This window comes from Netta rufina (assembly GCF_964035555.1).
Source record: "Netta rufina genome assembly, chromosome: 7".
NCBI classification, from domain to species: Eukaryota; Metazoa; Chordata; class Aves; order Anseriformes; family Anatidae; genus Netta; species Netta rufina.
In genome coordinates this window covers 23,372,151-23,381,975 of record NC_140130.1, presented here as the reverse complement: position 1 = coordinate 23,381,975, position 9,825 = coordinate 23,372,151, and the positions used below count along the sequence as shown (strand labels likewise).

The 9,825-nt window shown below is 64.1% G+C and overlaps 1 protein-coding gene across 1 annotated transcript in view; it reads right to left on the bottom strand.

Moving 5' to 3' along the window:
* Positions 1 to 3,879: 3,879 nt before the first annotated feature.
* SLIT1 (slit guidance ligand 1) overlaps positions 3,880 to 9,825 on the bottom strand; it is a gene marked incomplete at its 3' end in the record, with an annotated part of 31,671 nt that continues 25,725 nt past the window's right edge. Inside the window, exons 20-35 of the mRNA XM_084290206.1 lie at positions 9,305 to 9,373; positions 9,010 to 9,081; positions 8,729 to 8,800; positions 8,547 to 8,618; positions 7,690 to 7,853; positions 7,331 to 7,455; positions 7,078 to 7,175; positions 6,402 to 6,541; positions 6,153 to 6,246; positions 5,886 to 6,023; positions 5,369 to 5,606; positions 5,165 to 5,295; positions 4,919 to 5,073; positions 4,558 to 4,846; positions 4,209 to 4,420; positions 3,880 to 4,127 (exon numbers count right to left, since the gene is read on the bottom strand). Coding sequence (XP_084146332.1) covers positions 3,880 to 4,127; positions 4,209 to 4,420; positions 4,558 to 4,846; positions 4,919 to 5,073; positions 5,165 to 5,295; positions 5,369 to 5,606; positions 5,886 to 6,023; positions 6,153 to 6,246; positions 6,402 to 6,541; positions 7,078 to 7,175; positions 7,331 to 7,455; positions 7,690 to 7,853; positions 8,547 to 8,618; positions 8,729 to 8,800; positions 9,010 to 9,081; positions 9,305 to 9,373 — 2,317 coding nt within the window. The remainder of the gene's footprint in view (positions 4,128 to 4,208; positions 4,421 to 4,557; positions 4,847 to 4,918; positions 5,074 to 5,164; positions 5,296 to 5,368; positions 5,607 to 5,885; positions 6,024 to 6,152; positions 6,247 to 6,401; positions 6,542 to 7,077; positions 7,176 to 7,330; positions 7,456 to 7,689; positions 7,854 to 8,546; positions 8,619 to 8,728; positions 8,801 to 9,009; positions 9,082 to 9,304; positions 9,374 to 9,825) is intronic.

Sequence of the window (9,825 nt, the reverse complement as noted above, 5' to 3'; positions counted from 1 at the left end):
CATGTAAGATAGTGTTGTGCTAGGCGGCAGGATGCTAACCTACTTTTTAAGCTTTTGGGGCAGGAAAAAAAAAAAAAAAAAAAAAAGCGTTTTTCTCTCACTTCTCACAGATCTAATATTGTAAATAGTTGTTTTTTTATATATATTTATTTCATGGGCTTTCCACAGGTTCTTGTTCTGACTGGTGTTGGTTGGCGGGGGGGTCTCCCAGCTCGTGCCGGGGGGCGCAGCTTGCCGCGACCAGAGGGCTGGCTTATGGCGGGGGGTGGGATGGGGGGGACGGGGTTTTGGGGGGGGAGAACGGGACGGTGGCGGTGTTGGGTTGTTTTTTGTGTCGCATCAGCGTTGAAGCATTAACTCTTCATCTCAGTTTTGATGATGTCAGAGCCGGCCGGAGGCCACGGGGAGGCGGCGAGCTGCCGTGGCCGGCCGGGAGGGCCGGGGGTCCCCGGGGCGGGGGGCGCTGCAAGCAATAAGATTTGTAGTAATAATGTCTGCTTGGATGACCGGGGGGCTCGGGGGGGTTGTGGGGGTCTCTGATGTGCGAGACGGGGGTCTCGAGGAGCGAGAGGCAGCTGCCTGACCCCCGGAGTCCCCCGGACGGCCGGGGCAGAGCGGGCAGTTGCCGACAGCCGAGCCAGCTCCGTCAGGCCGTTTGCCTGCCTGCTTGCCGTTCTGCAGTTTTTATTCTCCTTCTAGGGGGGTTGAGGTCGTTTGCGTGTTCGTTTTTTTCCCCCAAGTGTGCGTGGATTTTTTTCTTGCTGTTTTCTGTGTGTGTGTGTGTTTTTTAGCCCCGTTTGTCTGGGCGTGCGCCCTGGCTGCGCCCCGGCCTGTGAGCGGGGTCAGCCCCGTGTTTGTGGTGGCAGGTCCCTAATTTCGGGGGGCAGGGTGGGCTGTGCACTGGGCTCCTGGCCCTGCAGGGCTCCCACGAACCCCAAGCATCCTTCGCCCTTGGAACAGTTATGTGGAAAAAGAAAAAAAAAAAAAAGAAAAAAAGAAAAAAAAAAGAGTAATAAAGTAAAATAAACCCCCCAACCCAGTGCGTTTTTTTCTCTTTAAGATACTCAGCGTTTAAATATTAGTTCCACCCCGATAGCAAACGTTTTTCCTTCACCTGTGTCTGCTTCCCTGGGAGAGTCTTGTCCCTCTGTTTGTCCCTGTATGAATTTTAGACACTGATCTGAAAAGTCCTCCTGTCCGGTACTGTATGTTTGAGCCTAACCAATGTGAACTTGACAGAACAGCGATGGGAGATGGCAGCTGGTGACTGCGCGGGGACCGCGTCCCCGTGCGCTGCGGGTATGGGAAGTTCTGCGTCTTGCTCGGAGAAAATGAACTGTCTGCTGTGAATTATTGGTTGGAAATGTTGAGAGGGGTTTCCATTAGATAATGTTTACATACCTCACCTGACGAACCTTTGAAAGTGTATATATAAAAAAAAAAAATAAAATAAAATTATATTAAGTTGCTTTAAATCAATATGTATAGCTATAAGAGCTGGGTCATTTGAACTTTGACTATGTATCAACTCTCTAAATGTTGACATTTTGTGAACTCTGTGCTCCTGTCTTTTATTTCAGACTAGACTATCGAGGAAGCTGTGTTCTTGTTACAGGTAAAAGGTCCCTGACTCAGATTTGAACTCCTCAAGGACTCCCACCACCTTGTTTTCTTTTATTCCTCCATTGTTGATATTCACCCTATGAGCTTTCTAAAGGTCCGTATTTTATTGCAGCTTATTAAACGTTTCTTTGATATCAAAGTCGCTTTGCTGTGATAACTGGGCGAAGGAGCGGGGCGGCGTGCTCCGGCTCGCCACGAGCAGTGCGAGCCCCTGGCGCCTGCCTGGTGGCACAGCCGTGTGCTGCGGGGCTGGGTGTTTGTACAAATAACCCCGGCTGTCCCCAGAGAAGGGGGACAGCCCCAAAACCAGGACCAGGGCTGCTCCAGGAGCTGCAGGGCCCCATTGCGCCCGTGCTGTCCCCACGCCGTGCCACCGCCTCGCGTGCCCGGCCCGTGGTGCCCCCCCGAAAGATGAGGCCGGGGCTCTGAATGAATCAATGTCATGTTCACGTGGAAGACAACATAGACAATACCGAACATCTCCTAAAAACAATACAGCCTCTGCCAGCGAAAGGATGCTCAGCGCCGCCCTCCCCAGCCTAGTACAAACCAGCGTCTTCAACAGTGACACACACAAACCCCACGGGCCAAACAAAGCCACCGTCATTTTCCTGCCCAGTAGCATCTGTAAACAAAAAGAAAACAGCATTTGTTGACCCCGAACATATAAAAATACTATAACAAAATGAAATACAAATATATATTAGAATCTGTAAGTATTCTGTATAAAGAGATACTTTAGCGGTTAGCTTACAGCAAGAACAAAAACACAACACAACCAAGCCCCGGCAGGGCCACGGGCAAAATGAGAGGCGCCCCGGCTCCGCCGTGCAGCAGAGGGGTGCTGGTGGCAGCGCTGTCCCCGCAGGGCTCGTCCTGGAGGCCAGCAGTGAGCGGGGACGGCGATGGCACCCATCGGCCGGCTGCACCCCGTGCGGATCCGAGGCCAAGGCGCTGGTGTGATGCGGTGGAGAGAATCGGGGCTGCAGCCCTGGGAGGGGTTGGTCCTCCTGGGTGACACGGTGATGTCCTGCCCTGGAGGTGTGTGGGGTCCCAGGTCGGGCTCGCATCATCCTTGGTCCCCGCGGCCGTAGAAGCAAGGCTGCTGCAGAGGTTGGGGTGTGCACGGTGCCCCTGGTGCCGTGCCAACCCAGCACGTCCTCCGGCACCACTGGCTGCTGCCGGCAGCTCCCACCTGAGTCCTGGTGGGACCTGTGCCAGCAGCTGGGGCACCTCCAGGCTTACCACGGCCTCAGGCACCTTCAGCATCCATAAGGCTCGGGCCCTGGCAATCGGCATCACAAACCTGTGTGCCAGCAGCCTCCGAAGGGACGTCCACCAAAGGTCCCCCCGGCACTAAGGGCACAGTGCTGGCCTGGCTCACAGCCTGCCCCAGCAGGTAGGGCTGGGGACGTGGGGTAGGGGCAGCACCTCCTCCCCCTACACACAGAGCAGCAGGGAGAGGGTCCCGGTGCCCTGTGCCCCCCCAGTGTGCATGGGGCAGGGTGTCACTGTGCACCAGGCACTGCACAGCGGGGCCAGGACCCCCATGGGTGTCTGCACCCTGCTGCCCGTGCCCCTGCTCAGTGCTCCAGGGTCCATCCTGCTCGTGTCCCCAGTGCTACTGAGCCACCCACCCCCAGGCACCGCAGGGTGTCTGCCTGTCCCTGGGGGCTGCTACTGTGGAGTTGGGGTCATTTGGAGCACCCTGGGCTCCAGCACCCCAGCCCTAGTGCCATGGAGGGCTGCTGGGACCCAGGGGTGCTGGCTATGATGCACGGGCCCCCTGCCAGCCCTGGCTTGCCGTGGCTCACGAGGCTCTGCAGCACCAGGTCCAGCACAAAGTGTTGGAAAGCCCCCAGCTGGACACAAGGGACTGGGCTGCTCGGGGGGACACGCAGAGGGGACACGTGCTCCTCTCTGCAGGGGAAAAGGCAGCGGCAAGGGGAGATCAGGCACAGGGGCAGAGCAGCCGGGCACAGCTCCCACTTGTGTAGCTGCAGTTCTTAAAAAATTCTCTATCTACACATTTGTTTTGTTTGTGTTTTTTTTTTTTTTTTTCTTTTTTCTTTTTTTTTCCAACCCTCTAGATGCAACACATCTACCCTCCTCCGGGCCCGCCAGGCCGGCCGGGCTCCTCCAAGAAACACAGACGGGGCTGCGGAAACGTCCTGGCCCGTGGCCGCGGGGCAAAGCAAGGTCCTGGCGCCGGGGGCTCCCCGCCGGCCCCCCCGGTGTCTGCAGCAGCCCCGGCGCTCACAGGCACTGGCTGCAGCCGCACTTGCTGGGCTTCTCCACCTCCTCCACGAAGGTCGCGCCGTTGCTGCACTCGAAGGCGTATTTTCGGCGCCGCGGCCGCAGCCCGGTGCAGCAGCCGGCACCGGCGTCACCGCCGCAGGCACCCCGGCACTGCACCCAGGCCACCGGCCGCGTGGTCTGGCAGATGGCGTAGCCCCGCTGCACCTGGTGGTAGTCCCGCACCGGCTCCCCCCGGCACTCCAGCTCTGCAGGACAGTGGGACTCAACGGGGTCTCAGGGGGTCCCCCCGGCACCCCCACCCTGGCGCCTGCTGCCCCACCACCTACCTTGGTCACACAGGGTCCCGGTGTAGCCGCTGTGGCACTCGCAGGTGGGTTGTCCCCCCGGGGCGAGGCGGCAGCGGCCGTGGCGGCAGGGCAGGAGGCGGCAGGGGTCGGGCGGCGCGGCGGGCTGGTTGCACAGGGCGCCCTGGTAGCCCTGGTGGCACTGGCAGCTGTAGGAGAGGGCGTCGAGGGGCAGGCACAGCCCGTGCACACACCTGCGGGCAACCACTGCCATCAGGTGCCTGCTGCGTGGCACCGAGACGCACGGCACGGTGGCACCGGCACGGGTATGGCACGGCACGGGTGTGACACGGCACGGCCAAAGGGCAGCCGGCAGGGTGGGGGCACTCACTTGTGCCCCTGGCAGGGGCCGCCGTGGGGCTGGTCGCAGTGGGGCCCGTCCCAGCCGGGCTCGCAGTGGCAGACGGGGCCGTGCGCGCCGGCGGGCTGGCAGATGCCGTGCAGGCAGTAGAGCTTGCGGCAGGGCTCGCAGCCCGGCACCACGCCGGGCGTCATCCGCGTCTTGGTGAAGTCCTGCAGCTCGTTGTTGATGTAGAGGTTGCGGATGCAGCCGTGGAAGCTGGTGCCGTTGAGGAGCTGCCAGAGGCGGAAGGCGGCCGAGTTGACGTCCACGGGCATCCCTGGGGAGAGCGGGGCTGTCACCGTGTGCCCGGCCACCCCCTGCCACCCGCACCGCCCCGCCGACCCCGTACCTCCCACGTAGAGCGGGGCCTCGCTGTTCAGCGTGTAGTGCTTGCCCGAGTTGTCCATGGTCATGGGGCTGCCGCCGTCGATGGAGAGGTTCACCATCTGGTCGAAGGTCACCAGCTCCACGGTGTGGAACTGCCCGTCGTTGATAGTCTCGGCGCTGGCAGGAGGGCTGTGTCACCCCTGTCCCCCCCGGTGTGGCACCGTGCCCGTGCAACGGGGTCAGGGCTGTGGGGATCAGGGGCCGGTACCTGTATATGGCCGAGCTGGGGTGGGTGCCAGGGTCGTAGCTGACCCTGACGTGGCCCTGGTACAGCTCCACGGCCATGTGGTCGCTGTCGCCGTTGTACAGCAGGATGCCGTTGCCCTCAGCCGTGGAGACCTGGGGGTGGGAGAGGTGGGACCCCGCGCCCCGGAGCTTCCCCCTGCCGCCCTGCATCACCCTGTGCCCTCACCTGCAGGGTGATGTTGGCCCGGGGCCAGTCCTGCAGGTCGGTGAACTGCAGGTACGTGTCGCGGTCCACGAAGTTGACGCTCAGCAGCTTCTCGCACTTGGGGCCGCCGAAGCCGGGCAGGCACTGGCAGAGGGCGCGGGTGCCCCGCTCCACGCAGGCGGCCCCGTTCTGGCACTCGGCTCTCTCGCAGGGGCCGGGCTGGCCGGCGGCACGGGGCGGCATCTCGCACAGCTGCCCGCTGCGGGGCCGAGGGCGCGCTGGGCACAGGGCTGGGAAGGCTCCCTCCCCGGCACACCCCACCCCACGGGGTGCTGGCACCACCTCGGGGTCCCCACCCGCCCTGCCAGCAGCACCAGGGGGACGTGAAGGTGCCAAGCCCTGCCCTGGGGTCCCTGCTGGGGACCACACCACGGGGACGGGGATGGCCTCTCCCCCTACGCTGCAGGGCTGGCTGGCTGTGGTGGCCAGGGCTGGTCCCTCCTGCGCGGTGACACCCCCGTTACCCCCCCGGCGGTACCTGTAGCCCTCGGTGCAGAGGCAGGAGTAGCCGTTCACCTCGTCCACGCAGCGGGCGTTGTTCTGGCACCGGTGGTCCTGGCAGTCGTCGAAGTCCTCGCTGCAGTTGCTCCCCACGTAGCCGGGCACACACTCGCACCTGGGGCAGGACGGGGATCACAGCAGCCCCAACCCTACTGAGACTCCCTAGCATCCCTCCCCGGTGCCCCCCACCACCCTGCAAGCTGCAGCCCCCCCAAAATAAACCCTGATGCAGGCCAGGGCTCACCTGGGCCCCTGGCTGGTGGAGATGCACGTGGAGCCGTGCTGGCAGGGGCTGAGCTCGGCCGAGCAGAAATCGGGTGGCTGCTCGCAGAAATCCCCTGTGGGGCAGAAAGGGGGTGCCGGGGGGTACCCAGACGGGTCCCCACACAGCTCCAGGCCTCGGGGGGCAGCCTCAGACCCCAGAAATACACCAGGCACGTCCCGCTGATGGGATGGCGAGGCCGTGGGGCCAGCTGGCTCCCTCACCAGTTACCTGTGTAGCGGGCAGGGCACAGGCAGGTGTAGTTGGTGGCCCCGGGCACACAGGAGCCCCCGTTCTCACAGCTGTGCTCCTTGCAGGGGTCACTGATGGCGTGGCAGCTCGGGCCCTCAAAACCCGCTGCACACAGGCACCTACAAGGCAGAAACCAGCATTTTTGGGGGTGATCCCCCCAAAACCACCAGCACATGACCTTGGCACAGAGCACACGTACGCACGGGGGCTCCGGGGAGCAGGGCCCTGCGCGCCCCTGCCCTGCAGCTGCCCAGGGAGCAGCACGGTGCAGCCCGGCCGGGTGCTCGGTGAGGATGCTGAGTTGCCAAGACAACGGGCTGAGAGAGGCCATTTAGCACGGGAGGCCGGGAGGCTGCACGGCCCTCCTCCACCTGCAGCCCAGCGGCTATTTTCGGCTGCTAATTGTGCCCCAGTTCCCAGAAAAGCCTCAAGCATTCGGGGTAGCAAGGGTTAGGCAGGGGCATGGCTGCAGGACCAGGGCCGCATCCTGCCCTGTGCCGTGGCTGCAATCAGTGCCCGGCAGAGGGACAGAGGTGCTGGGTCTCCAGGAGCGATGTCCCAGAGGAAGGAAGCACCTTGCATGTCCCTGGGCTGCTGGAGCTCCATGCTGCTGCCCCAGCACCCAAATTTTACGGTCACCCCATCCAGCACTCACCTGAACCCGGCTCCTTCCCCCTCCTGGGGCTGGCAGGTGCCGCCGTTGGCGCAGGGTTTGGAGGAGCAGCCGTCGAGAGCCACCTCGCAGTCCCTGCCCTGGGGACGGAGGGAGCGGTGGGAGCGAGGAGGGGGCCGTGGCACCGTGCCCTGTCCCCCCCCGGCTGCTGCAGGCGTGCAGAGCCCCCGTGCTGTGACCCCACACGGCGCAGGGACGTGTCCCCCCCCAGCTGGGGACCCCAGGGCCATGCTACCTTGTAGCCGGCGGGGCAGGCGCAGCGGTAGGAGCCGAGCGGGTCGTTGTGGCAGGTGCCCTGGTTCTGGCAGGGGCTGGAGAGGCAGGGGTTGCACTTGGCCTGGATGCTCAGGGCTGGGGGCCCTGCGGGGAGGGAAGCGGGGATGTGGCCGTGCTTGTCGGTCACCAGGGATTTGCCCCCAGCAAGGGGACAGAAGCAGCCCCATCGGATGAAATCCTCCACGCGCCGGTGTCTCTCGTGCCCACGGCGCATCGCTGCCGTGCACGGAGCAGGAGGCAGCCCGGCTCGCCCACGGAGGGCACGGATGGACAGACAGACAGACAGACAGACAGACAGGCAGCCCAGGCGCTGCTCACCCTGGCACTCAAACTTCTTGGCGGGGGTGGTGAGCAGCAGCTTCCCTTCCATGTCGGGGGGCCCTGCGCAGCGGGCGATGCCCGGCTCCTTGTACCCGGTCTTGACCCAGCTGGAGAGCCAGCGCAGGTTGCAGCTGCAGTACAGGGGGTTGGCCCCGATGGCTCTGCAGGGGAAGCAAGGGCAAAGCTGGGGGCCCCGAGGGCTGCGGTGCCTCCCCCCCAGCTCACGTCCCCGCTCCTGGTGCTAAAACACCCTGAGCCCCCATCCCGCTGCAGGGAAGGGCACTTTGTCTGCCACGCCTGGAAAATGCAGGGGGAAATCTCCCAGCGCTGCAGCACGGGCATGCAGTGGGGGCAGAGAAGCAGGGTGGGCTTGAGGCGGTGGGGACGGCGCACACTGTGCTCAGGAGAGGTGCCAGGCCTTGAGGAGGCAGCAGCGGCACGAGCCGGCGGCAGCGGGGCTGTGCAGGGCTGTGGCTGCCGGCGGACGGCGAGGAGGAGGGAAAGGCGGAGGGGAAGGGGTGGCGAGGGCAGGGGGTCTTCCTGAGGGCATCCCAGGCACTGAGATGCTCTCAGCACCTGCAGGAGCAGCTCGGATGCCCCAGATTGCAGGAGCAGGACCAGCTGCTGGCACAGAGAGTGGCAAACACGTTGCCATGGCACAGCAGATGTGGCACGAGCATGCCTGGACCAGGGCTCTCAGTGCGGGGAGGGCTGGCACAGCGCTGGTACGCCCTGTGAATGCTGCCCCCAGCACCAGCCCAAGGGGAAAGGGAAGCAGCATGACCCCGAGACAGCCCTTTTGCAGGTTTCCCAAGCCTGCGTTCAGCCCTCTGCCCGGAGCAGGAGACACTCACAGGTGGGACAGGGAGGTGACATCCGCGAAGATGCCCTCGGGCAGGCTGGAGATGTCGTTGCCATGCAGAGACCTGCGGAGAGCAGGGGGCCCCGTGATCCCAGCGCCTCCGGGTCCCCTGCGAGGGACAGGGGGACGTGGGGACAGTGTGGGGTGGCGAGCAGGGCTGGGGCAGGCACTTACAGCAGGCGCAGGGAGCGCAGCCCCTCGAAGGCCAGCGGCGGGATGCACTGCAGGGAGTTGTAGCTCAGGATCCTGCGCAAGGGAAGGAGGAGGCCACACAGCACGGCGGGCACCACGAGAAGCCGCTGCGAGCTGCAGGCCAGCCACCCCACATCCTGCCCCCCGGCACCCCCGGCAGCTCGGCCACCCCTTTATCCAGGTGGAGGGGGAGATCCTGGTGTCCCCCAGCACTTTTGGGGTCCCCTGGGGACATCCCCCCGCAGCGCGGGGAGCGCACTTACAGGGTGGTGAGCTGGCTCATGTTGGTGAAGGAGGAGTTGCTGAGGGAGCTGATCCTGTTGTTGCTCAGGTCGCTGCAAAACACAGAGCCCAGGGGCTGGGGCCAGCCCTGCCTCGTCCCCGCCAGCTGCCCACCCACCCGCACGGCTCCGATGTCTGTAGGGTGCTGGGGTGCCCCCAGCCAGCCGTGTCCCCATGTAGTGGGCAGAGCACAGGGTCCCCGCGCACATCCCTGCCCTCCTGGGGGTGGCACGGCACGGGGACAGCCTGCTGGGGCTCCTGCCCCTGGCTACTTACACAAGCTGCAGGTACTTGAAGGTGGAGAGCTGCCCCGGCACCTGGGTGAACTGGTTTCCATCCAGGTAGCTGTAGGGAGGAGGGAAGCACCTTGGGGTGGCCGAGGAGCACCCTCTGCCCTCCCACTTCTGCGCCGAGCCCCCCACAGGCTTTGGGCTGCAGGAGTAACCCCAGCATCACCTCCCTCCCTGCACCCACGGGGATCTCAGGACCCTCCCAGCTGCCGGGGAGCCGGGACACACACGCATTTGCACACCCACAGGCCCCACACGGGGGTCCCCGGGGGCAGCTCCCCGGCAGTGTGTGTGAGGCAGACATGTGCTGCCTTTACGCACCCGCCGCCAGCGTGGGCGGCCGCAACCACTCACAAGGCAAGTGCGAGAGAGGAGGATGTGGGGAGAGGAGGGGGGTGCGAGACGGAGCAGGGGTGTGAGGGGGTGCCATGCATATGCATGTGCACAGCCCGTGCACGGGGCAGGCTGCTGGGGACCCTGCGCTGTGACAGCAGCCCTTGCACACCA